This window comes from Procambarus clarkii, chromosome 39, assembly GCF_040958095.1.
Source record: "Procambarus clarkii isolate CNS0578487 chromosome 39, FALCON_Pclarkii_2.0, whole genome shotgun sequence".
Taxonomy (NCBI): domain Eukaryota; kingdom Metazoa; phylum Arthropoda; class Malacostraca; order Decapoda; family Cambaridae; genus Procambarus; species Procambarus clarkii.
The window spans coordinates 39,267,142-39,291,388 of record NC_091188.1 but is presented as its reverse complement, the minus strand read 5'-3'; the positions used below and the strand labels follow the sequence as shown (position 1 = coordinate 39,291,388).

The window sequence follows — 24,247 nt, the reverse complement described above, 5'->3', positions numbered from 1 at the left end:
TCCCATTTCCATAACTTTACATTTACTGGTGTTAAACTCCAGTAGCCATTTCCCTGACCATCTCTGCAACCTGTTTAAGTCCTCTTGGAGGATCCTACAATCCTCGTCTGTCACAACTCTTCTCATTAATTTTGCGTCATCCGCAAACATTGACATGTATGATTCCACTCCTGTAAACATATCATTTACGTAAATTAGAAAGAGGATTGGTCCCAGCACCGATCCTTGAGGTACTCCACTCGTTACTGTTCGCCAGTCCGACTTCTCGCCCCTTACCATTACCCTCTGGCTCCTTCCTGTTAGGTAGTTCTTCACCCATACTAGGGCCTTTCCGCTTACTCCTGCCTGCCTCTCAAGTTTGTATAGCAGTCTCATGTGCGGTACTGTATCAAAGGCCTTTTGGCAGTCAAGAAATATGCAGTCTGCCCAGCCTTCTCTGCCCTGCCTTATCCTTGTTACTTTATCATAGAATTCTAAAAGGTTTGTTAGGCATGATTTCCCTGTCCAGAACCCATGTTGGTGCTTGTTTACAAACCCAATGCTCTCCAGGTGCTCAACAAGTCTTAGCCTAATTATTCTTTCAAGTATTTTGCAGGGGATGCTTGTCAGTGATACGGGTCTGTAGTTAAGTGCCTCCTCCCTATCACCTTTCTTGAAAATCGGTACGACATTTGCCTCCTTCCAGCAACTGGGCAATTCTCCCGACATAAGTGACTCATTAAAGATCATTGCCAGAGGCACGCTGAGAGCCTGCGCTGCCTCTTTAAGTATCCACGGTGATACTTTGTCTGGTCCAACAGCTTTATTTGCATCCAGTGTTGTCAACTGTTTCATTACCTCCTCTGCTGTCACCTCTATATCTGATAGTCTTTCATCTAGGGTAATCGCTTCTAACAATGGGAGCTGCTCAGGCTCGGTTGTGTACACTCCATGGAATTTTGCATTCAGTACCTCGCAGATTTCCTTGTCGCTTTCTGTATATGCCCCTTCTGTTTTCCTCAGTCTTGTCACTTGTGTGTGTGTGTGTGTGTGTGTGTGTGTGTGTGTGTGTGTGTGTGTGTATGTGTGTGCAACCTGTCCTCTTAAAAAGAACGTCGCTTTTGGCCGTTTGCCAGTATGGCCTAATTTGGACGTAATTTGAAAATGAAAAAAAAATTAAAATAAATTTGGGATTTCTTTTTTCAACAACAGTAAGTTAAGGGTCCTCTGATAGGTTAGGTGGGCAGGAAATTCTCATAAAGTTTCAAAACGTTATGAAAAACGTTAATTTAAAGTGTCCTCTTATAACCTCTGCGCGTAAGGCGGACGACTCAAATAGAAAACGGAACAGAACGTCACTTTTGTGAGTCGATTTCATTTCAAATTACGTCCAAATTTAGCCATATCGCCGCGCATACCAGCCAAAAGTGACGTTCTTTTTAAGAGGACGGGTTGGTGTGTGTGTGTGTGTGTACGTACTCTAGGTGTATGTGTGTGAATTCCCCTAATTGTGCTTCCGAGGGGGTTGAGCTTCGGCTCTTTGGTCCCGCCTCTCATCGTCAATCAACTAATATACAAGACAATAGACGGTCATGTATACTGGCACCTGCACGGTCATGTATACTGGCACCTGCACGGTCATGTATACTGGCACCTGCACGGTCATGTATACTGGCACCTGCACGGTCATGTATACCGGCACCTGCACTGTCATGTATACCGGCACCTGCACGGTCATGTATACCGGCACCTGCACGGTCATGTATACTGGCACCTGCACGGTCATGTATACTGGCACCTGCACGGTCATGTATACTGGCACCTGCACGGTCATGTATACCGGCACCTGCACGGTCATGTATACTGGCACCTGCACGGTCATGTATACTGACACCTGTACGGTCATGTATACTGACACCTGTACGGTCATGTATACTGACACCTGTACGGTCATGTATACTGACACCTGCACGGTTATGTATACCGGCACCTGCACGGTCATGTATACCGGCACCTGCACGGTCATGTATACCGGCACCTGCACGGTCATGTATACTGGCACCTGCACGGTCATGTATACTGGCACCTGCACGGTCATGTATACCGGCACCTGCACGGTCATGTATACCGGCACCTGCACGGTCATGTATACCGGCACCTGCACGGTCATGTATACCGGCACCTGCACGGTCATGTATACTGGCACCTGCACGGTCATGTATACTGACACCTGCACGGTCATGTATACCGGCACCTGCACGGTCATGTATACCGGCACCTGCACGGTCATGTATACCGGCACCTGCACGGTCATGTATACCGGCACCTGCACGGTCATGTATACCGGCACCTGCACGGTCATGTATACCGACACCTGCACGGTCATGTATACCGACACCTGCACGGTCATGTATACTGACACCTGCACGGTCATGTATACTGGCACCTGCACGGTCATGTATACTGACACCTGCACGGTCATGTATACTGGCACCTGCACGGTCATGTATACCGACACCTGCACGGTCATGTATACCGGCACCTGCACGGTCATGTATACCGGCACCTGCACGGTCATGTATACCGGCACCTGCACGGTCATGTATACCGGCACCTGCACGGTCATGTATACCGACACCTGCACGGTCATGTATACCGGCACCTGCACGGTCATGTATACTGACACCTGCACGGTCATGTATACTGGCACCTGCACGGTCATGTATACTGACACCTGCACGGTCATGTATACTGGCACCTGCACAGATATACATATACTGATTAGCACCTATTAATTATTTTTCTAGAAAGGACATTTTAAATTTTGATGAAAGCGTCATTTCGTATAATAAATGAGTTGTAATGTCCTCGTAATTATATAATAATAATTATTATAATTCTGTATTACATGTTTAAATGTTTTTAATCTCAAGAGAAGATTACCATTATATATATATATATATATATATATATATATATATATATATATATATATATATATATATATATATATATATATATATATATATATATATATATATATATATATAATGTCGAGTGCAAGGACTCACGTTTCACATTTCAACATTCCTGTCACACTTGTCATTTGTTCTTGAAATTTTTTTCCGATAACGGTCTCTTCGTAATGACAACCTGCAAGTTTATATATATATTTATATAATGTTTACATAGATGTATGTCTGCAACAACACAAACTTCATATTTTCTATGCTACTATCATGATTCAATTGTGTTTTCAGCGTATCGTAGCCCGTGCGAGTTTATTGAATTCTTAACCATCCGCCATTGTTATTTATTCTCCCAGTAGGGCTCTCCTATATAATAGCCTAAGCTACTCTATCCCTTTGAGATGTATTTCTTTCTTGTCTCAATAAACATACTTGAACTTGACCAGTGCTAGATGGAACGACACGTCTCCCTGAAGACAGCAATGACGATACCAATTAGTACAAGAACGCATATAAATTGAGCCACACATTTCCAGTAAAACCGTTTGTTTCGCTTGTGTATTTGAAACTTTGAATGCTTGTGTAGCCTAACATGCATTAAGTGTAAGGGGTAAAGTTGCTTCTTGATCTTACTCAATGAGAACCTCGGTCTATGTTCTCATTGTCGATGTACTTGAGTATCTTGAATGTTCTGATCATATCCCCTCTGACTTTTCAAACAATTTGATATTTAATTACCTAAACTTAGGTTCATCGTTCTGCTTCTTTCAGGGATTCGCCTTGTGTCAAATCTCTGTTTTTTCTCAAGCTTCTTGAAATGTTTGAGATGGTGTGATTTACACGCTAATGCTGCATGATAGTGATTGTGCATAAATTGTGTACATTATCTCAAAAGAACAAAAGAATCTCTAATCAATCTTTGGCGGCTTTGTTTACAATTATTAAACGGTTAATGAGCTCCGAAGCACCAGGAGGCTGTTTATAATAACAACAACAGTTGATTGGCAAGTTTTCATGCTTGTAAACCGTTTAATAAATGTAACCAAAGCCGTTAAATATTGAGGAAAGATGTACACGTTCGTAACTGCTTCGTGAATCTGTCCCCTGGCAGGTTCCTATAGATTAGTTACGGCCTTTATTACATTACAATGCATTGTATTTAGTTGGAGCACTGTGACCTCTCTCGTAGATTTGGGTACAACATTTACATGTAGTTTTTACTTTAAATGTTTGTTTTCGGTTAATATCCAAAAGATGTAACGAATTTGGACTTTTGTAGTTCCATGGTAACAGCTTATATTTTTGGGATCTGGAGCGGGAATCTGATATTTTGTGGTACACACACCTAAAACTGTAGTAAAAGCTTGCGATCTGATTCTTTGTGTGTGTGTGTGTCGGGGGGGGGGGGGGTGATTTCAAAATTTCAAAGTACTTGCCCCAAAACTACCGTGTGAAGTATATATTTTGACATGCATAGATTCAAAAGTGCGTCTCTGAACTTTTTTTTTTAATTAAGGCTATGTTCTGTAACCATTTTTCAACGATGGCAATAATTTGGATTACGAGATTCTGAATTGAATTTGATTAAGTAACCCAATTGAGTTAGTACCATATATGTTGGCTTGTCGTTAATGTTGGTTCTTGACCATTTCTTAGTGCTACTTATGAACAATATGTAATAAATTGTGTATTATAGAATACAAGAGGCTTCTGGCCATTAAACTTTAAAGCTCTCGTATCCTCATAAGAAATTTTGGTAGAATTATAGTATTTACATGCCTGATTTAAGCCTCATGGAAACGTGGCAATTAAGATGTTTTATAAGTAATGAACAAAGCCACAGGAGCCGTGATTAGGGTTCGAACCTATGCGCGGGGTGTTCGATTCCTGAGTGGAAGCCTCGGGAATCGTAGTGGGTGCGGTTGTACCCCAGGTTGTAATTCTTTTGACCATGTCGCTGTGCAGTCATCTAGAGCGTGCCTTGGGTACACCCAGCGCATAGGTTCGAGCCTTCATCACGGCTCCTGTAGATTTGTTCAGTGACATATCACGACAATGTGATTTCTCTGTGTTATAACAAATTAATTCTTTACATCTTTACGTTTTGTAGCTTTTTGCTATTATATAATAATTGTTTATATTTGTTTTTCAGTGAGGAGAAAGCGGAGAGTTTGGCGGAATACAAGGATGAGCTGGACCAAACCAAGACGGTGGTGGGGAGGCTGAGACAAGAGGTAGGCTGCGCAGGCTTCCACCGAAGCCTAGTTCTGTTGTTGTTATAGATTCAGCTACTCGGAACATGTTCCAAGTAGCACGGGCTATGGTGAGCCCGTAGTGGACTTACCCGGCACAGGAGCGGGGCAAGTAGCACGGGCTATGGTGAGCCCGTAGTGGACTTACCCGGCACAGGAGCGGGGCAAGTAGCACGGGCTATGGTGAGCCCGTAGTGGACTTAACCGGCACAGGAGCGGGGCAAGTAGCACGGGCTATGGTGAGCCCGTAGTGGACTTACCCGGCACAGGAGCGGGGCAAGTAGCACGGGCTATGGTGAGCCCGTAGTGGACTTACCTGGCACAGGAGCGGGGCAAGTAGCACGGGCTATGGTGAGCCCGTAGTGGACTTACCTGGCACAGGAGCGGGGCAAGTAGCACGGGCTATGGTGAGCCCGTAGTGGACTTACCCGGCACAGGAGCGGGGCAAGTAGCACGGGCTATGGTGAGCCCGTAGTGGACTTAACCGGCACAGGAGCGGGGCAAGTAGCACGGGCTATGGTGAGCCCGTAGTGGACTTACCCGGCACAGGAGCGGGGCAAGTAGCACGGGCTATGGTGAGCCCGTAGTGGACTTACCTGGCACAGGAGCGGGGCAAGTAGCACGGGCTATGGTGAGCCCGTAGTGGACTTACCTGGCACAGGAGCGGGGCAAGTAGCACGGGCTATGGTGAGCCCGTAGTGGACTTACCCGGCACAGGAGCGGGGCAAGTAGCACGGGCTATGGTGAGCCCGTAGTGGACTTAACCGGCACAGGAGCGGGGCAAGTAGCACGGGCTATGGTGAGCCCGTAGTGGACTTACCCGGCACAGGAGCGGGGCAAGTAGCACGGGCTATGGTGAGCCCGTAGTGGACTTACCCGGCACAGGAGCGGGGCAAGTAGCACGGGCTATGGTGAGCCCGTAGTGGACTTACCCGGCACAGGAGCGGGGCAAGTAGCACGGGCTATGGTGAGCCCGTAGTGGACTTACCCGGCACAGGAGCGGGGCAAGTAGCACGGGCTATGGTGAGCCCGTAGTGGACTTACCTGGCACAGGAGCGGGGCAAGTAGCACGGGCTATGGTGAGCCCGTAGTGGACTTACCTGGCACAGGAGCGGGGCAAGTAGCACGGGCTATGGTGAGCCCGTAGTGGACTTACCCGGCACAGGAGCGGGGCAAGTAGCACGGGCTATGGTGAGCCCGTAGTGGACTTACCTGCCACAGGAGCGGGGCAAGTAGCACGGGCTATGGTGAGCCCGTAGTGGACTTACCCGGCACAGGAGCGGGGCAAGTAGCACGGGCTATGGTGAGCCCGTAGTGGACTTACCTGGCACAGGAGCGGTGCGGCCTAGTTCTTTGTGAACGCAAACTAATATGTCTTCAAGGGAGGGATCAACTATCAGGGGAAAGCGCCAAGCCATTACGACTATATACCTCTTGGAAGGAGTCAGGATAAGGATTTGGGATGGGACGCGGGGAAGGAATGTCTTCAAATTTTAATTTATTTAGAGTATCCAGCGATTGAAATTTATTAGCTTAAGTTGTAGAAAGTAAAAGCAATGGCTCTTTGACTTATGATAAAGGAGAATTTCAACAAATTAGCTGCAGCCCATCTGTACACACAAAAAATATTTACTGTGTATATAAAATATACAGAAAAAATATTTACTGAATTTATATGTATAGAAACCGTGAAAACAGACTTAAATAGGGAAGATAGTAATTTTTTTTTTTTTTTTAGATTCATACACATTTGTAAGCAAATACTTACATTTCTTGCGTATGTTCCTTGAGAACCAGTTGATTTGCCGGCCTACTGGATGCCTTATGCCTAACAAGCCAAGTTAGGCATAGAGTTCGTACATCTGGTTCGGTGTAGGTATCACAGCCTAGCTGATCAGGGGATTATTTCTAAGAACGTGTCTTTTAGAGACGAAGAACACGCCCTCTTTGAGACGAAGAACACGCCCTCTTTGAGACGAAGAACACGCCCTCTTTGAGACGAAGAACACGCCCTCTTTGAGACGAAGAACACGCCCTCTTTGAGACGAAGAACACGCCCTCTTTGAGACGAAGAACACGCCCTCTTTGATACGAAGAACGTGCATGGAGTTTCCAGCCTTACCTTGTGGAGGTTCCAGCCCTTATATATGAAGGTTCCAGCCCTAACACGTGAAGGTTCCAGCCCTAACACGTGAAGGTTCCAGCCCTAACACGTGAAGGTTCCAGCCCTAACACGTGAAGGTTCCAGCCCTAACACGTGAAGGTTCCAGCCCTAACACGTGAAGGTTCCAGCCCTAACACGTGAAGGTTCCAGCCCTAACATGTGAAGGTTCCAGCCCTAACACGTGAAGGTTCCAGCCCTAACACGTGAAGGTTCGAGCCTTAATGCATGGAGTTTTTTTCAAAGCCTAACGCGTATCAAATCACGAGAGCCGGCTGAGGTGACAGTTATAAATATCAGATTTCATAAATATCAGTCGGGTAAATGTTACATACCAAATATGTATTCCAGAAAAAAGTCATTATACATGATGGTTATAAATCATTGTCATTCATTTACTTTGAAGGGAAGATGGTGATATTTTCTTAGAGAAATACAACATTTTTGGTCCAATTAAAAATGGTTATCACTTAAGTTATTGATTTATGCGTCTTTGCATACGATAAATTCATTCCATTTTTCACGATTAAAATATATTGTGGCATGATATAGTTCAAATACTAAACTTACGTGGTTATGAAATCTAACATTTTTTTTGACCAGAATTAGGTAAAAATGCAAAAATAAAATCCAGCAAATCTGGTTACTGGATGATTTTTAACTCAAAACACAATGATTAAGAAAAACTACATTAAAATAATCATGTATAGCAGGGATAGACACACCGCAATACCAGAACGAGGATGGCCTGAGGTTTCAAACATGCTTACGGTGGCTGAGGCTAAATCTAAAACACAACTGATTAATGAGCACCACATGTACGATTTCATGTTGATCAAACCACACATTAGAAATTGAAGAGACGACGACATTGCGGTCCGTCCTGGATCATTATCATGTCCAACTTACGATTTCTTGTGATTCCCGCCTCCGAGACCTCGATATTGACATGGTGGTAGGACGTTTCTGCGGCTCCTGTATATGATGCCTTTATGGACAGCCAATATGATACGAAGCAGGCAGCTTCACTTGCCCATCGATCTTCCAGACAGAGGGCTTCATCTGCCCGTCGATCCTCCAGACAGGGCTTCAGCTGCCCATCGATCCTCCAGACAGGGCTTCATCTGCCCATCGATCCTCTAGACAGAGGGTTTCATCTGCCCATCGATCTTCCAGAGGGCTTCATCTGCCCATTGATCCTCCAGACAGAGGGCTTCACCTGCCCATCGATCCTCCAGACAGAGGGCTTCACCTGCCCATCGATCCTCCAGACAGAGGGCTTCACCTGCCCATCGATCCTCCAGACAGAGGGCTTCACCTGCCCATCGATCCTCCAGACAGAGGGCTTCACCTGCCCATCGATCCTCCAGACAGAGGGCTTCACCTGCCCATCGATCCTCCAGACAGAGGGCTTCATCTGCCCATCGATCCTCCAGACAGAGGGCTTCATCTGTCCATAGATACTCCAGACAGAGGGCTTCATCTGCCCATCGATCCTCCAGACAGGGCTTCATCTGCCCATCGATCCTCTAGACAGAGGGCTTCACCTGCTCATCGATCCTCCAGACAGAGGGCTTCATCTGCCCATCGATCCTCCAGACAGAGGGCTTCACCTGCCCATCGATCCTATAGACAGAGGGCTTCATCTGCCCATCGATCCTCTAGACAGAGGGCTTCATCTGCCCATCGATCCTCCAGACAGAGGGCTTCACCTGCCCATCGATCCTCCAGACAGGGCTTCATCTGTCCATACATCCTCCAGACAGAGGGCTTCATCTGCCCATCGATCCTCCAGACAGAGGGCTTCATCTGTCCATAGATCCTCCAGACAGAGGGCTTCACCTGCCCATCGATCCTCCAGACAGGGCTTCATCTGCCCATCGATCCTCCAGACAGGGCTTCATCTGCCCATCGATCCTCCAGACAGAGGGCTTCATCTGTCCATCGATCCTCCAGACAGAGGGCTTCACCTGCCCATCGATCTTTCAGACAGAGGGCTTCACCTGCCCATCGATCTTCCAGACAGAGGGCTTCATCTGCCCATCGATCCTCCAGACAGAGAGCTTCACCTGCCCATCGATCTTCCAGACAGAGGGCTTCACCTGCCCATCGATCCTCCAGACAGAGGGCTTCACCTGCCCATCGATCTTCCAGACAGAGGGCTTCATCTGCCCATCGATCCTCCAGACAGGGCATCATCTGCCCATCGATCTTCCAGACAGAGGGTTTCATCTGTCCATCGATCTTCCAGACAGAGGGCTTCATCTGCCCATTGATCCTCCAGACAGAGGGCTTCACCTGTCCATTGATCCTCCAGACAGAGGGCTTCACCTGCCCATCGATCCTCCAGACAGAGGGCTTCACCTGCCCATCGATCCTCCAGACAGAGGGCTTCATCTGCCCATCGATCCTCCAGACAGAGGGCTTCACCTGCCCATCGATCCTCCAGACAGAGGGCTTCACCTGCCCATCGATCCTCCAGACAGAGGGCTTCACCTGCCCATCGATCCTCCAGACAGAGGGCTTCACCTGCCCATCGATCCTCCAGACAGAGGGCTTCACCTGCCCATCGATCCTCCAGACAGAGGGCTTCACCTGCCCATTGATCCTCCAGACAGAGGGCTTCACCTGCCCATTGATCCTCCAGACAGAGGGCTTCACCTGCCCATTGATCCTCCAGAGGGCTTCACCTGCCCATTGATCCTCCAGACAGAGGGCTTCACCTGCCAATCGATCCTCCAGACAGAGGGCTTCACCTGCCCATCGATCCTCCAGACAGAGGGCTTCACCTGCCCATCGATCCTCCAGACAGAGGGCTTCACCTGCCCATTGATCCTCCAGACAGAGGGCTTCACCTGCCCATCGATCCTCCAGACAGAGGGCTTCACCTGCCCATCGATCCTCCAGACAGAGGGCTTCACCTGCCCATCGATCCTCCAGACAGAGGGCTTCATCTGCCCATTGATCCTCCAGACAGAGGGCTTCACCTGCCCATTGATCCTCCAGACAGAGGGCTTCACCTGCCCATCGATCCTCCAGACAGAGGGCTTCACCTGCCCATCGATCCTCCAGACAGAGGGCTTCACCTGCCCATCGATCCTCCAGACAGAGGAGCCTTTCCTACATGTTGCCATACGTATATTTTCCTGGGCTCTGGCTTTTTCTTATGTTCTCTGTCTGTTTTCTAAGTCCAGGGTCCTCTTCGCGATGCTATGAACGTCTCCAAGAACGACTGCAGGACACCAAGTTGAATTAGCCCCCTCCTGCTGTCTGGTTTTTGGAGGGGTACAAGGAATGCTGCTGGAGACCTACAGGCCCAACTAAAATGCCTGCCCTTTATTCCTATAGTGTATGGGGCTCTAGGAGCGATGCAGCTTGCTCATTCGGAGGTTATGACTTACCCTGTCTTGTCTATGGTTCCACCTTGGGAAGACGGTGCAGTGTGTGGACATGACACTTCCTTTGATACCGGCGCCCAAGTTGGAGATTTCGATCTTAGCTCCAGGATTATTTTGGGAAATATGTTTGGGGTGATAACCTTGACTTCATAGTGTACAGGTATACATATGGGTCACGCAATCGGCTACATCGACTATAGCTGTGGCATACTTTGAATCTATGTCAAACACGGAAGCTCCTCTCTAGTCATTTCAACCTCACTGGTGAACTTCTGCTATTTATCAGACTTTCCAGCTTCTACCCCTATGACACTCACCCCCTGAGAAGTTGTAATGTTTGTCGACTTGAGGACAGAGCTTCTCGTTGCAGTCTTACAGACCAAAGAACTTCTGCCAACTTGTCAACGACATGAAATTGGAGTGCCTCTGATATTTCTGCATGCAAATTAGGAACCTCTGACTGCAGTGGTTTCCCTCCCATGTCTGAAACAAAGTAAATGCCATCCAAGATTGAACTGTATCCAAAGAAAACTTGTTAAGTCTCCTTCAAAACCCTTCCTCTTGACTCTTAAGAAAGATTGTGAAGCCTAAGACACTTGGTTTGCTCTAGGGCAGACTAAGTTACACCCATCCTTCCAGTCTACCAGGTCGGCTAACTTTAGTTTTAAAATAAAATATACTAGAGGGCCTAGCCGTACCTGGGATTCTTTCCCACTTCCTTCACATCTCTCTTACCCTATCCCTCTCTCTACCCATTTTTCCTCTCTTCAAACATTCCCCTCATCATCCTTCTCCCTTTCCCGCTCCCCCCTTTTTCTCTCTGGTGATGACTGAAATTGCTAGGTAAGTCTATGGACAATATAACCAATGTTTCATAATTCACAATTTTTTTTTACATGGGGTTTGGGGGGATGTTAGATGCCAGCTGACCCTCACTTGTAATATCCCAGATGTAATATCATTGTAACACCACTAGGATATCATAAATATAACCAATCAATATACACACTGAAGACTTATCTTGTGCCCCTTACTGATGTATATAAACAGTAAGTCCTCCTTTGATGTAGTAGTAGTAATTCTCATGGATTAGCATGGCAGCATCATAGCTGACAACATAGTGACCTCCTTCACTGTTGACCCGAGGTGACCTGGCCTCTTGGTTAGTGCCTGACTGAGGCAAGATTTTTTATTGTGTATTGCTGACTGCTGTGCTCCAGCAAGATGTTCCAACTGTTGCTGTTTTTCTGCTCTGTTGTGTGCTGCTCTTTTGCAGACTAATCTATAACACTCCCTTACCATACATGCTTCGTGGGAAAGTTGAGTGAGACCTCCAACTTCACAGACAGACAGACATTCTCACACAGATTTAGATAAAATTATGCAAAATAAACAACTTATTTGAAGATCCAGATTAAGTTTGAAATTATATAATCTGGATTTTTTGGAGGGTTTACTGTAGAACGATTACATTAAATTTTGTTGGGCTCTTTGATGAACACAGCACAGTACTGTATTTGCTCCTCTAATTTTGATACAGAATGTCGAGTTGGTTCAAGATGCCAGGGCAGCGCGGGCATGGAGGGATGAAGCAGACATCCTGCGAGAGCGTGCCAGCCGAGTGGATGCCCTCGAGCAGGAGGTGGCACGCTATCGTGACAAGATGGCCGACATAGAATTTTACAAGACGCGAGTCGAGGAGCTACGTGAAGACAACAGGTGGGTCTGAAATTTATTATGCAGAAACACAACACTGAAATGAGCTTTAAATATAGTTTGTGATGTGGTTGTATTTATCCATATTTTATGTAAATTCCAGGATCCTTGTGGAAACCAAAGAGATGTTGGAGGAACAACTGGCCTCATCGCGAAGGAGAGCGGAGCAAGTCTTGGATTTAGAGAACAACATTCTTCAGCTAAAGCAGACCATAAACCAGATTACAATTGTTAGTATATTACTCTATCTTGCCTGAAACAAGCATTTCTCGCATAAAAAAACAAATTACAGTACAGTATATTGCTTTAATACTGTGACAGAAACAAAGACCAAAATTCATACCTTGGTGATTTAGATAAGTGAGAATGTGTTTTAATCTGTCCTTGCTGAACTGCAACCTTAGGTACTTTTGATGTCTAGTATAAAACACATTAAACTAGAGGTGGAAACTAGTTGACATTATAGTTAACATGAGGCAAGTACATGCTGCTACAAAATTAGATAATGACAACTGATGGTTGTAATGAAAATATTTATAATTGTAATGAAACGGTTATCTTATTAAATAATTGAGCACAGAGGTGAAGTAGAATTTCAAGGTGGGGAACCATGGGCAGGAAATTATATATTTATTTGTTTTACCTTTGAATGAAAGTTTAGTTGAGCCAACTTTGCTTTATAAAAGTGTGAGTGCCATATTTGGGGAACCTTAATATGGTTCCATGTTTGTGTTGATTTAGTCAGGCTCAGGCAATGTCAGAAGGGAACTGTCAGGAGAATGCACCAAGCAATTACGATTATATAGCACTTGTAAGGGGGTCAGAATAAAGATATGGGATGGAACGGGGGGGGGGGGGAAGGAATGTTGCCCAACCATTTGGATGGTCGGGGATTGAACGCCGACCTGCATGAAACGAGACCGTCGCTCTCCCCTTCCACCCCAAGTGGTTGGGAATGTCAAAAATAATAATTTCTGGTGTGATCTTTATGCATTCAAGTTATATATATCCATCTAGAATGAGTTTCAAGTTAGGAATTTTCAAGTGTAAAGTGCCCAAAAGGATATATTAAGTGTGTGTATGTTTAACATATTCAGGGAGTTAAGCATTGAAGCAGAATGTTGTCTGAAGAAAATATTTTTTTATAGTTCTGATAGCAGATTTTTGCTAAGTGACAATGCGGTAGTTTGTGGTGGTTGAGTCCCATGCACAGATATTGTAGTGAAAACAAATTAATGAATAATATAGGGTAAAATTAGCATAATTGCAGACATGGTGTCAGATTTTTAAGAGCCCAACCATTTTGTATTCTTTTTGGTTATTTGATACCTGCTTGATACCTGCTTGATGGGGTTCTGGAAGTTCTTCTACTCCCCAAGCCTGGCCTTGACTTATGAGAGCTTGGTCCAACAGGCTGTTGCTTGGAGCGGCCCACAGGCCCACATATACCTGCTTGATGGGGTTCTGGGAGTTCTTCTACTGCCCAAGCCCGGCCCGAGACCAGGCTTGACTTGTGAGAGTTTGGTCCACCAGGCTGTTGCTTGGAGCGGCCCGCAGGCCCACATATACCTGCTTGATGGGGTTCTGGGAGTTCTTCTACTGCCCAAGCCCGGCCCGAGGCCAGGCTTGACTTGTGAGAGTTTGGTCCACCAGGTTGTTGCTTGGAGCGGCCCGCAGGCCCATATATACCTGCTTGATGGGGTTCTGGGAGTTCTTCTACTGCCCAAGCCCGGCCCGAGGCCAGGCTTGACTTGTGTCTGTTATATGGAGTGTTGAGGTCAAGTCTCTAGTCAATAGGCAAGCCTAGGACTCTTCCCTCACTTTGACTTTCAATGTCTACATTGTTTGGTTGAAGGTCTGTTTGGCTGGATGACTTGTTCCCAAATAAAATGTCGTACAGTAGGTAGACTCTATGCTTAGTGTGAGCTTATCGATTGACTTCTGTGAGAAGACTTACTTTTAGTTTCATTGTTTACTCTATAATTTAAGTTGTTTGGAGGTTAGAGAAGATGAAGATTGTCATCCATCAGCAAACAGTATGAAGATTAGAAGCATTTAGCAAGTTAGGGATTTACAATACTGTTGTTGTTTAAGATTCAACTACTCGAAACAAAAAGTTCCAAGCAGCACAGGCTATGGTAAGGGAGAGAGGGAGGGAAGGAAATGATCAGGAGAAAGCACTAAGCCATTACGACTATATAGCACTTAGAAAGAATGAGGATAAGGATTTGGGATGGGACGGGGGAAAGGAATAGTTCGTCATACTTACCTGAGGACAGGAGATGTGCTTACAATACTGTATATAAGGTTATAGTGAAGGTCCTAGTATGCTGCCTTAGAGGGGTAGTAGTAGGCATCCATCAGTCTCGGGAGACTATGGAGTTGCGTTCTAGTTGTCGGTCTGGAGTGACCTCTCTAGGGCGTAAAGCCAGGGTACTCCTGTGGTTATTGGGGAAAAACGGGAAGAGGTGGTGTCATTGATGACTGCATAATGATGTCTGTTGTTAATGTATGACAAGCTATGCAGTAGTTTCAGGGACAGGCCTTGAATTCCAGTGTTGAGTTGAAGTAGGAGATTGATGTCATTTTCTGTGTTGAAGGCTCAGATCAATGAAGAGGCCAATTGGTAATTCATTTATGTCAAATGCTTAGGAGATTGGCATGTAAGCTGACAATGGCATTATAGTACTCATATGCCTAGGAGGGAGCTTGTCTGGCTGTCAGGGAGCCTGACAACTGAGTGGACAGCGCTTCGAATTCGTAGTCCTGAGGTTCTGGGTTCAATTCCTGGTGGAGGCGGAAACAAATGGGCAGAGTTTCTTTCACCCTGATGCACCTGTTTACCTAGCAGTAAAATAGGTACCTGGGAGGTAGACAGCTGCTACGGGCTGCTTCCTGGGGGTGTGTAACAAAAAGGAGGCCTGGTCGAGGACCGGGCGCAGGGACGCTAAGCCCCGAAATCATCTCAAGATAACGCAAGATGTGAGATTTGATACTGAATTGGTTGGAACTTGGTAAATTATGTTGAAAATTGCTAGGCAGGAGTATAGCTGTTTGTATATTCTATGAGCTTTTAAAATATTTATGTATATTTCTAATAGATTGTACTCACCTAGTTGTGCTTGTGGGGGTTGAGCTTTGGCTCTTTGGTCCCGCTAAAGTGTATTGGTCCCAATTGTGTATTGGAGTTACTGTTCATTATTCTAGTATACTGTATCAGGAAAGGTGTACAACTCAGAGATACTGTATGTTGGAGAGCAAAGCAATGACTGGTGCTGGTACTGGAGCAACTCTTATATATATATCATGGTTACTATTTCAGTATTGTTGCCAACTTTAGTTGTGAAAGAATGAACTATGAAGATTGTGTTAGGGGCTGATTGGTAAAACAGTAGAGTGAGTTGGGATAGCTGGCAGTGAGATAGATATATACACTTGTATGGATCTTTGGAATATTTGTGGTAAGGTTACCTCCAATTGATGAAAATAAGTTACAATATTTTAATTAACTTACTATTCAGATAACATGGAACCGCAACTTAATTTTTAATTACCACTCATGAATTTCTATTCAAGGAGCGTGATTCTGACCGAGAAAGATTGCAGGAAGTGATGGAAGAGAACGCTCAGCTGCAACTCAGCACTAAAAACTCTCTTAGTGAATCTGCCACACTGGTGGCTCAGCTCGACCATCTAAAGTCCCAGCAACCTTTGAATGGCTCTAGCATCGGAAGTGATCTCATCGGTGATGCTCAGGCCAGAGTTCTTAAATTACAGCTTGAAAACCAAAGGCTAGAAGCTGAAAATGAACAATTGAAGCATGGCTCCCTTCTTACTTCAACAGACAAGCTACTGGAGCTTGAGAAAGAGAATAAGAGACTGTCCCTTAAGGTTAGTCCTTTTATAAAATCAGCGTTGGTGCCAGAGTGCATAGTGAATTGATTTCTTTTGCATCTTGAGTACTGTACTGTACTTGCACACATTTCTTAGGCAGCATTAGTAGCAATATTTTTTGTTTACTAATCATGATTTACAATTTTATTGGAATGCTGTACCATTTAGAATTTTGCTATAATTGATAGATGTATCCCTCAAGTCCACTTTGCTTCATATGGTTGTTTTGTTAGAAAAGTTTGATCTTCAGTGAAATGTATTTATTAAGGTATCAAGACGTATATGCTATTCAAAAGTATTAATCAATTTGATTGGGAATCATGCTGAAAACCTTGAGTAATAGTCATTGGTATGTGTTTGCCTCTTTTTCATTGACTTTAAGGGTCTGTGTATCAAGGCATCTAGATTAAAGAATTTTTAAATCTTGTCATTATTCTCTTGAGTAGAATAATTGATTGTAATAACATGATTTTAGGTAAACCAGTTGCAAGAAGTCAGTCAAAAGGAGCGGGCACATTTATTAGAATCTCAGGAAGAATCGGAGCAGCGGCATCAAGAAACTCAACGCTTGCATCAGACCCTCAATACTATCAAGACCAATTCTCAGCGTCAAATTGACGAACTTCAGGTGGGTGACTAGGAAGATGCCACTTGATGCACTTGTGCTAATACACATTCTTTTAAACCAATGGATACAAAATCATTTTTATTCATATACTGTATACTGTACACACAGAAATCACAATAATGTGATGCATCAAATGAACAAATCCACAAGGGCCGTAACGAGGATTCGAACTTGCGTCCAAGAGCATGCCAGGCACTGCCTTCTTGCAACTCCCAGAGCTTCCTGTCGTAGCTCAGTCGATTAAGGCAGCCTCTGGGATGCTCTTGGACTTAGGTTCGAATCCTTGTCACGCCCCCTTGTGGATTTGTTCCTCTCTATATTGTACATAAAGGAGTCTCTGTTCATTAATATATATTATGTTTATTAATGGCGATGAAAATTATAAATGATTTTAGTAATACTGTGCTTCGTTAGATTTGCATTGATCATTTCCGATTCGGCTGTACAAGGAATCAGGATTACGCCATTTGCATAGTATTCAAACAAAACAAAGAATCCTGTTATTTTTTATATTTTGATTTGCTTGTTCTTCCCATCTATATTTATTTATTTCTTTTCCACACTTCCTCACATTTTGCTTCTTGGTGCAAGCAAATGCCAAGTGTCACTTGGAGCAAGTGTCAAGGCAGTGGAGGACAAAACTTGCAGTAGTAGCAAAGCATTATATGACAGTAAGATGGGCCACCAGGAGCATAGCTCTCATCCTGTAAATTGTCTTGGGTAATTACTCTTGGGAAATTACAGTTGTACAGTATATACACACATACAATTATATTTACACACAAAATAATATACACACTCGGTTGTATATACATATAATTGTATACTGTGGTGGATATGTGGGCCTGCAGGCCACTCCAAGCAACAGCCTGTTGGACCAAGTTCTCACAGGTCAAGCCTGGCCCCCAGGCCAGGCTTGGGAAGTAGAACTCCTCCCAGTACCGTATCCAGGTACAATCCAGGTATATGCACAATTTTCACTTACAGTAGAATGTCTGGTTGTTCAGAGATGGAAACATATACAAATTGGTTATTGTAAATTATATCTTTTCACTGATCAGGCCATTAATTTATTTAACAGCACGAAAACACACAGCTTCTTGAACTGATAGAGAGTTTGCGAGAGAGGCAGAAGAAGACAACAGATACCCGACTTCTTGATGTTGAGACAGAAAACAAGAAACTCACAGATGTTAATTTTCAGTTGCAGAGTCAGGTATATACCAACTTTATATTTTATTTAGTGTTACTTTGTGGTTAGCCAAATTTGTTAGCAATGCATATTGTTTTTATTCAGTTCTGTTACTAATTTATTTTCCAAGATTAATTTTAGCAATGTTGTATTACATATTATGAAGAAAATGTACTAATTTTGGTGGCTATACCATATTTTGTAATTTATTATATATGTTTTCTAGGTTTCAAGGCTGGAGTATGAAAAACAGCAACTGAACAGATTGACAGAACGGTTGAGAGAATCCGCAGATAGACTTTCAGAAGCTGAACATCAAAAAGCAGAAATAGAGCGAGAAAATCGCGACCTTCACAAGGTAAAGTTCTGTTGCTTAAAAAAATCTAAAAATAGTTGTTAAATCCATAATTACTATCCTGTTTAGCAGAAAGCTCAGAGATTTCAAGTTAAACAGGCATCATTGTTAAGTTTAATATTATCTTAGTCAATATATGTGGTACCTTACCTTACCTTACGGGCGCCTGACAGCTGGGTGGACAGCTCTTCAGATTCGTAGTCCTGAGGTTCCGGGTTCGATCCCCGGTGGAGGTAGAGATAAATGGGCAAAATGTTTCTTTTACTCTGATGCCCCCTGTTACCTAGCAGTAAATAGGTACCTGGGAGTTAGACAGCTGCTTCGGGCTGCTTTCTGTGGGGTGTGTAACAAATAGAAGGCCTGGTCGAGGACCAGGCCGCGGGGACGCTAAGCCCTGAAATCATCTCAAGATAACCTTGCGATGATTTCAGGGCTCAACGTCCCTGCAGCCCAGTTCTTAACCAGGCCTCCTAGATAGAGTTAAAGTAAATGCCTAATAAAAGGGAAAACTACCAGTGTGTAGTTGGTATTTACAATATTCAATTGTCATATGTTGTCACCTGTAATAATTTCTTGAACCTCATTTTAATACATAAATAATAATTTAAAATCATCACTTGTCAGACACAGTCACCTCCCAAATATTATTGTGGATATGGTACAGTATTTGATGCCAGTTTATACAATAGTTATTTAAATAACAAAGTGGCAGTGGCAGACTCCATGAAGTAGCATTTAGTGCAGTTACATTTTGTACTGGTGGTTGCTGCATCAATCGACCAGGTCGTATGCGACTGGTGTAAATATGTTACTAGATCAAACCGAGTGTTGGTTGACAATACAGTGCCATATTCAATTAAGTTGTGTGGCTGGTCTGTAACTATCTTAGTATGCTAGTGATATGCATCATGGTGTTGGATATACCATGTTAGTGTTTAATGTACTCTGTAATAAATATAGAGTACTGTACAGTACAAAGAAAATATGATAACAAAAAATAAATGTGTAACTCTTCCCTTCCGTGTTTCTCGTTGACACATATGCATCACACTGAAGTAGCATGTAGTATTCACTTGCTGTATATTTTCTGACCTTAGGCATGATACCTTTACATATTTTGTATTTACATTCGGGCAAGAACGAATTAGTAAGAAGTTCAAAGGAAACAAAGATAAATTTATTATGATTTTGAGAATTATTAAGAATGAAATGAGTGAACAACAGACTAGGGGAAATATTTAAAAAACACTTAAATAAATTTTAATAGATTTTTTCAGAAATTACATATTTCCATTATGCTTAGTTTCATGATAGAGAACTCCTGTATAGAGTAATTTTTTAATGTTACTCGGATATTTCTTTGAAAAATTAGTTAAGAAATTAATTTCTGGTAGTAACATTTAACAAAAAGGGTCCCATTCTTGACGCACAATCGAGAATTCTGGGTTCGAATCCCAGGTGGGACAGGAATGGTTGGGCACATTTACTTTCACCGAATGCCTCTGTTCACCTAGCAGCAAATAGGTACTCAGGAGTTAGTCAGCTTGTTGTGAGGTTTGCATCCTGGGCGGGATCAGTAATTCGACCTTAGAAAGGGGGGGGGGCGAGATCTCGATAAAAGCCAGGGGACAGGAAGCCACAAAAACTCTGGCTTCCTGTCCCCCTGACACAATGAATTAAAATTTAGATCATCGAGACACTTGTCCAGATGTCAGAGACCTTTCTTATACTATGAATACTTTTAATTTTCCTTAGCGTTCTGTTATTGATAATTACAGGCAATTGGGGCCTTCCGAGAGAGTTGTGAACGACACGAGACTATGGAGCACGACTATGCAAGCCTTGAAGTCGAGTATTCAAGAGTGTCCAAGATGCTAACCAACATGAAAGAAACTGTTGCCAAGGTAATTATAATCTACTAATGGAAGTATAATCCTAACTACAGTATTTGATTAACCATACAGTACATTTGTGCAACTGGTACTGTAATTCTTAGCCAATGTTTTGCTACCTCCCTTGTGTAAAAGAGCCATGTCTGCTGATTTAAGAGCATCTGGTATCTTCCCCGTGTCCAACCCTATCTCCACCCGTGTCCAACTTCCTTTACCCTACACTTTACTAATGACTAAGTCTGACAGCTGCTTTTCTCTTAACAGTCAAACTTGAGAAAAGTGCAACACACCTGTACCAATCCCAAAATAGGGTACTGAACTTTCCTCTGTTTCACTTGTAATGAACATGAATTCTATGCACTCTAGACAAATTTGAAACATGGTATTTCCTAAGTATAAATTATTACTTTGTGAAGAATAGCAGCTCTTGGTCTAAAAGGCAGGTAGAATGTGGAGAATAGCAGCTCTTGGTCTGAAAGGCAGGTAGAATGTGGAGAATAGCAGCTCTTGGTCTAAAAGGCAGGTAGAATGTGGAGAATAGCAGCTCTTGGTCTGAAAGGCAGGTAGAATGTGGAGAATAGCAGCTCTTGGTCTAAAAGGCAGGTAGAATGTGGAGAATAGCAGCTCTTGGTCTGAAAGGCAGGTAGAATGTGGAGAATAGCAGCTCTTGGTCTGAAAGGCAGGTAGAATGTGGAGAATAGCAGCTCTTGGTCTAAAAGGCAGGTAGAATGTGGAGAATAGCAGCTCTTGGTCTGAAAGGCAGGTAGAATGTGGAGAATAGCAGCTCTTGGTCTGAAAGGCAGGTAGAATGTGGAGAATAGCAGCTCTTGGTCTGAAAGGCAGGTAGAATGTGGAGAATAGCAGCTTGGCAAAGAAAATATATACTGTACATAGATGTGAGACAAAAGAAGGGTGGGGAAGAAAGAGATCGAGAAAAAGGAATATAGGCAAAGTTACTCTTGTTCTTAACCATGGGCCAGATTCACGAAGCAGTTCCACAAGCACTTGCGAACCTGTACATCTTTTCTCAATCTTTGGCGGCTTTGTTTACATTTATTAAACAGTTAATGGGCTCCGAAGCACCAGGAGACTGTTTATAACAGTAACAACAGTTGACTAGGAAGTTTTCATGCTTGTAAACTGTTTCATAAATGTAACCAAAGCCGTCATAGATTGAGGAAAGATGTACACGTTCGTAAGTACTTGCATAACTGCTTTGTGAATCTGGCCCCATATCTGTAGGATTTCCAATTTTTTTTCTTCACTCTCTTTTTAATATAATTATGTAAGTTAGAAGAGATCATAATTTTCAGCTTGAAAGTGTGCAGAGTGAGAAGCTTCAAATGCAGTCTGAAGTGGATAGACTTAATCGATCCATGGACAGCCTCAAGTCGACATCAGCACGCATCATTGACTTAGAATCTGAGAAAGAGGCACAGCTCCAGCAGATAAGTCTTCTTCAGAAGCAGTTGGTCACCTTGAAGGCTGAAAGAAGTCGGGCCGAGCAGTTGGAACTTGACCTGCTGACTGCTGGTAATGAAGTACAAAAGAAGAACAGGTTACTAGACACCATGCAAAAGAAACTAGCAGAAACAGAGAAGGACAGAACTGAGCTGGAGAATGAAAATTCAAAGGTATAGTATAGCATTGTTTTTGTATTGACAAATATGACAACCTTGTTGTATTTGTTGACAAAGTTGACAATATGATTTGTCGTATTGACAAATGTTCATATTGGTTATCAGTGTAAACCAAAGTCTATGAGAGCACATTAAATTTTGAGAAGTTAGTACACTTGAACTGCAATTTTACATGCATGTAGGATTATTAATTTTTCCATGTGTGTGTAACTTATGGTAATGCATGAAAATGTACAAAATTTTGTTTTACTGCCATTATGTATATTCTGTCTGAATACGTTTGACTAAAGTTCGGCATATCATGACATACTATACACTAAAATTGATACCCAAATTTACCAACAGCTCCAGAGAACGGTGGAAACACTCAAGCTATCTACCAAAAAGCTTAATGAACTAGAGAGAGACTTGACGGAAATGGAGGGCACCAATGATCGTCTTGATCGTGAAAATAAATCTCTTCAGAAAGAAGTGAGTAGCACTAGACTAAAATATTCAGACACACACACATAAAAAAAAAATTCTTATGCTATAGTAGGTTTAAAAGGGAAACTATGCATTTGCAGACGATGAAACACAATAACGTGGCTGAAGATATGATGACCAAACCACACACTAGAAGATAAGGAGACGACGCTGTTTTGGTCCATCCTGGACCATTATCAAGTCGACTTGATAATGGTCCAGGATGGACCGAAACGTCGTTGTCTTTTCATCTTTTGGTGTGTAGTTGGGTCATCATTATGCACTCGACTGTGTAAGTTGAGGTGAAGTCGCAGCCTCGGATAATAGACTATGATGTGTCCAGCATCCACCTGATAAGTACAGAGAAGCAGAAGAAAGCAGTAACCTTTTACTAATTAATTGTTATTGATTACTTCTGGATAACCCTTTGGTGAAATTGGAAATATTTGTTGCAATATTTTCGTAGGTTTCTTGCATATGTTGAATGCTATTAGTAAAAAATATAATATGGTTATTACATAAATAGAGTGGTGTGCAGTACATGTATTTTATATAATATATAAAATCTACCTGGAAGAGATCATCAAGGCAAATAGAGGGGACCTTTGACAAGCCGCCGGCTTCCTGTTCTTGTCGAGGCCACTAGGGTCAGTGGCCCTCAGGGAAATCAAGTAAACTAAATCAGTAGGCAACTTTAGCATGACTTCTGCATAAAGGGAGTTTCTGTTATTTTCACTCAAAATATAAACCATTATTTAGTGTCTGCAAAGTTTTAATACTGTATTTGTAATGTACTGTACATTATTATATGTTTACTGTATGGATTTGTGAGCACCTTGAGAACTTGAAATAGATAAGCGTAGAAATAGCCTAAACTACTGTTCATTTTGGGATGTATTTTATCTCAATAAACTTGCTTGAATCTCATCATAAATCTGGACTTGTACTAAGTACAAACTTAAATTCTTTAACAGTTTAAAAAACTACTTTTCCGAGCTACAATATCTCGCTCACTCTACAAGGCAAGAGCCTCAGGAGACCATTGCACAGAATCATAACAGTCAGGACAGGTCAACATTAAGCACCAACACCACAGCCATCCTTTCAAACATCCCTGTAGCAGCATCTTGAGGTTATCTTGAGATGATTCCGGGACTTAGCGTCCCCGTGGCCCTGTCCTCGACCAGGCCTCCTTTTTGTTACACACCCCTAGGAAGCAGCCCGTAGCAGCTGTCTAACTCCCAGGTACTTATTTACTGCTAGGTAACAGGGGCATCAGGGGGAAAGAAACTTTTTGCCCATTTGTCTCTGCCTCCACCGGGGATCGAACCCGGAACCTCAGGACTACGAATCCAAAGCGCCGTCCACTCAGCTGTCAGGCGCCCTAATGACAATAAGGAGATAAAATGTAATAACCTTTAGGTTTGTTCACAAAACCTCTTCCTCATTATCACTTGGCCCATCCTGCCACCTCCATCTGTTAACTTATCCTTAACAGGGAAAACCCTATTGCAAGTCTAGTGCCATATTAATGTCCATCCTTTCTGCCTTCTGCATTTACACTGTTGGGTTTAAGGTTATCGTCACAGTCAGGTGTGTGTCGCTGCGCTGAATGGGTTGCTGCTGTTAATTTGGTGGTTCATCTACAGATATCACTTTGATGATCTCGGTTCTCGAGTCTCGAGTCTCGAATCTCACAGGAGTAC

The 24,247-nt window shown here is 43.4% G+C and overlaps 1 protein-coding gene across 1 annotated transcript in view; it reads left to right on the top strand.

Moving 5' to 3' along the window:
• Positions 1-24,247, top strand: part of LOC123760269 (girdin) — a 167,659-nt gene that overhangs the window by 68,114 nt on the left and 75,298 nt on the right. Inside the window, exons 4-13 of the mRNA XM_069338200.1 lie at positions 5,101-5,182; positions 12,300-12,478; positions 12,579-12,705; positions 16,052-16,366; positions 16,845-16,997; positions 18,079-18,213; positions 18,416-18,547; positions 20,323-20,448; positions 21,750-22,070; positions 22,422-22,547. Of these exons, the coding sequence (XP_069194301.1) occupies positions 5,101-5,182; positions 12,300-12,478; positions 12,579-12,705; positions 16,052-16,366; positions 16,845-16,997; positions 18,079-18,213; positions 18,416-18,547; positions 20,323-20,448; positions 21,750-22,070; positions 22,422-22,547 (1,696 nt within the window). The remainder of the gene's footprint in view (positions 1-5,100; positions 5,183-12,299; positions 12,479-12,578; positions 12,706-16,051; positions 16,367-16,844; positions 16,998-18,078; positions 18,214-18,415; positions 18,548-20,322; positions 20,449-21,749; positions 22,071-22,421; positions 22,548-24,247) is intronic.